The sequence below is a fragment of the Vespa velutina genome, chromosome 6, assembly GCF_912470025.1.
Source record: "Vespa velutina chromosome 6, iVesVel2.1, whole genome shotgun sequence".
Lineage (NCBI taxonomy): Eukaryota > Metazoa > Arthropoda > Insecta > Hymenoptera > Vespidae > Vespa > Vespa velutina.
In genome coordinates, this window is record NC_062193.1 from 6,443,714 (window position 1) to 6,445,977 (window position 2,264).

At 38.4% G+C, this 2,264-nt stretch overlaps 1 protein-coding gene across 4 annotated transcripts in view; it reads left to right on the forward strand.

The window, feature by feature from the left end:
* LOC124949577 overlaps positions 1-2,059 on the forward strand; it is a 25,818-nt gene extending 23,759 nt beyond the window's left edge. The window contains exons 5-7 of one of the 4 annotated variants that reach the window (XR_007101104.1): positions 628-686; positions 808-883; positions 1,016-2,059. Coding sequence is in view for 2 of the 4 variants with exons in the window: in XM_047494865.1 (XP_047350821.1) it covers positions 628-651 (24 nt within the window). In the remaining 2 variants the exon portion in view is untranslated. Of the gene's footprint in view, positions 1-627; positions 773-807; positions 884-1,015 lie in introns of those variants that run through there. The other 3 variants (XR_007101105.1, XM_047494865.1, XM_047494863.1) reach the window with 3 other exon arrangements.
* The last annotated feature ends 205 nt before the right edge of the window (positions 2,060-2,264 follow it).

Genomic DNA, 2,264 nt, shown 5'->3' on the forward strand with positions numbered 1-2,264 from the left:
ATTTGGTTCTTTCACCTTTTGGCGTGGTGGTCCTTGTGAACAAGGAGGGAGCGATCATCGAGACCGGTGGTTCTCCCTCGATCAAGAGGACACACAGCTGTTCCGGGACCAACGAGATGCATTTTGTCGCGAGATAACGACGACCCACCGACTCCTCTCTTTCGCTGGTTCGGGCTCGCGCCGATAACCGCTGAAACACACGAACACTTTTAACGGCTAATTGCTACGTAGATAGAAGAAGTTGGGCGTGGAGACTGGTATCGCGTTGTCCTCGCGAAATGCATGGGAACCGAGCCGATGGTGATCGTCCGAACTGCGTGCGTCATCCTTTGACGTAGCTCCCTTTACGTGCCGACTCGTCGTCTTAGACCTTTTACAGGATGGTTTACAATATTTTTTTATTTCATTTATAAATGAAAATTAAAACAAGATTTTGCGATTACACCACTGAAATATTTATTTTTCCGTTCATTGTTCTTTTCGTCGGTTTTTTTTTCTTCTTTCTTTTTTTTCTTTTTTTCTTTTTTTTCTTTTTTTTTTTTTTTTTCTTTCGTAGAACAAAATAATTACAGCTTCTTTCTTTTCGCCTTTCCTTTTTTCTTTTTCTTTTTTTCTTTTTTGTTTCAGATTGAAGTACGGCAACGAATCTAACGATCGATCTATATTATTTCATCCAGATGGAAATGGTATAAGTATAAATCCCCATCGTCGGTATAGATAAGTGTATCCTCGCCTATCTCTCGTATTAAAAAAAAAAAAAAAAAAAAAAAAATAACATTTCATATGATCGATCATCATGTCGGTCAGTTCTTCTTTCAGATAAAAGCCAAATTATAAAAGCCCAATAATCAATCGATTATATATCATCAGGAACGAGATAGAGGTAGGTATTTTAATACTCTCATCGATAGGTGAGTTTAATTTTCGTGTGAACGGATCTTAAAAGAATGAATTTATTAAAAAAAAAAAGATAAAAAAAAAAATGAAAACTAATTAAAATCATACGACATTTCAGATTTGATTTGCTAACGATATCATTGAAAGTGAGTCCAATATACGAGAACGAGTTTTAATGACGAGATATAATCAAGGAGTACCTTGAGAAAGTTACCGTGAGAATAAAAGCACGTGTCGTGCGCGCACGCGCTACCTTTATGACAAAACTTTACTTTCATTTCTTTCTTTCATTTCTTTCTTTCATTTCTTCCTTTCATTTCTTCCTTCTCCTACTCCCGTATCCCCCTACCCCTCCCCCGTTCCTCCTTCCTTCTTTCAAGATATACGCCTAACTATGCGACATTCCCGACTCGTCGTCGAGACCATCATGGATCGTTATGGATCTTCTTCCAGGCCCTTATGGGAAGAATATCCGAGCGAGTAGTTTTGTGATGGCGAGGAAGAAGAAGAAGAAGAAGAAGAAAAGGTAGAAGAAGAAGAAGAAGAAGAAGAAGAAGAAGAAGAAGAAGAAGAAGAAGATGAAGGTTTAAGAAGGCAAGTGCCCTAAGCGGCCTGCCGGCGCGGTTCTCCTCGTAGCGCGACGAAGAAGACGACGAGGTCGCGACATCGTGACCACGGCCAGCCACTGATTTACATATTGTCCACCGCTGAATCCCAGCATCGCGGCTCTTTGTTTTGGAATGCCTGCCGAGAGCGAGGAGAGGATTCCTCGCTTCTCTCTTTCTCTCTCAGCCTTTCTCGCTTTCCGTTCGTAATAGTGCACGGATCCAGACGCTGGTGCTATCCGGCGAGCCACCAACGTCGATCTCCCCGAGAACTCCGAGTGAAGGCGTCGGGGTAATGCATTCTCTCATTTTTCGAAGCTACGCCATTCTACCATCTCTGTTAGTTCGATCTGTTTCTTTGTTATTAGCTTAGTTATTATCTTATGATAATAACTTTCTTCGTTATTATCTTATGATACATAATTTCTAAGAAATTCATAAAGGATAGATAGATAGATAGATAGATGGAGAGAGAGAGAGAGAGAGAGAGAGAGAGAGAGAGAGAGAGGTAATTTGGAAAAAAGAAAAGAATAAATGTAACGATTTATTAATTTTATTAAAATTCTATCGATATATTTGAAACGTTGAAAAGAAAGGAATGATAAAGTTATCGAAGAAAATTTTTCTCTTATTTAAAGTGAAAATTTGTGAAAAGATTATTCTACGATGAATTATTATTAAATATTTTAAGGAACTTTGTTTTTCTTGAACCGATAGAAATGTACCCATTTATTTAAGTATTTGCCTTTTAAAATAGTAAGA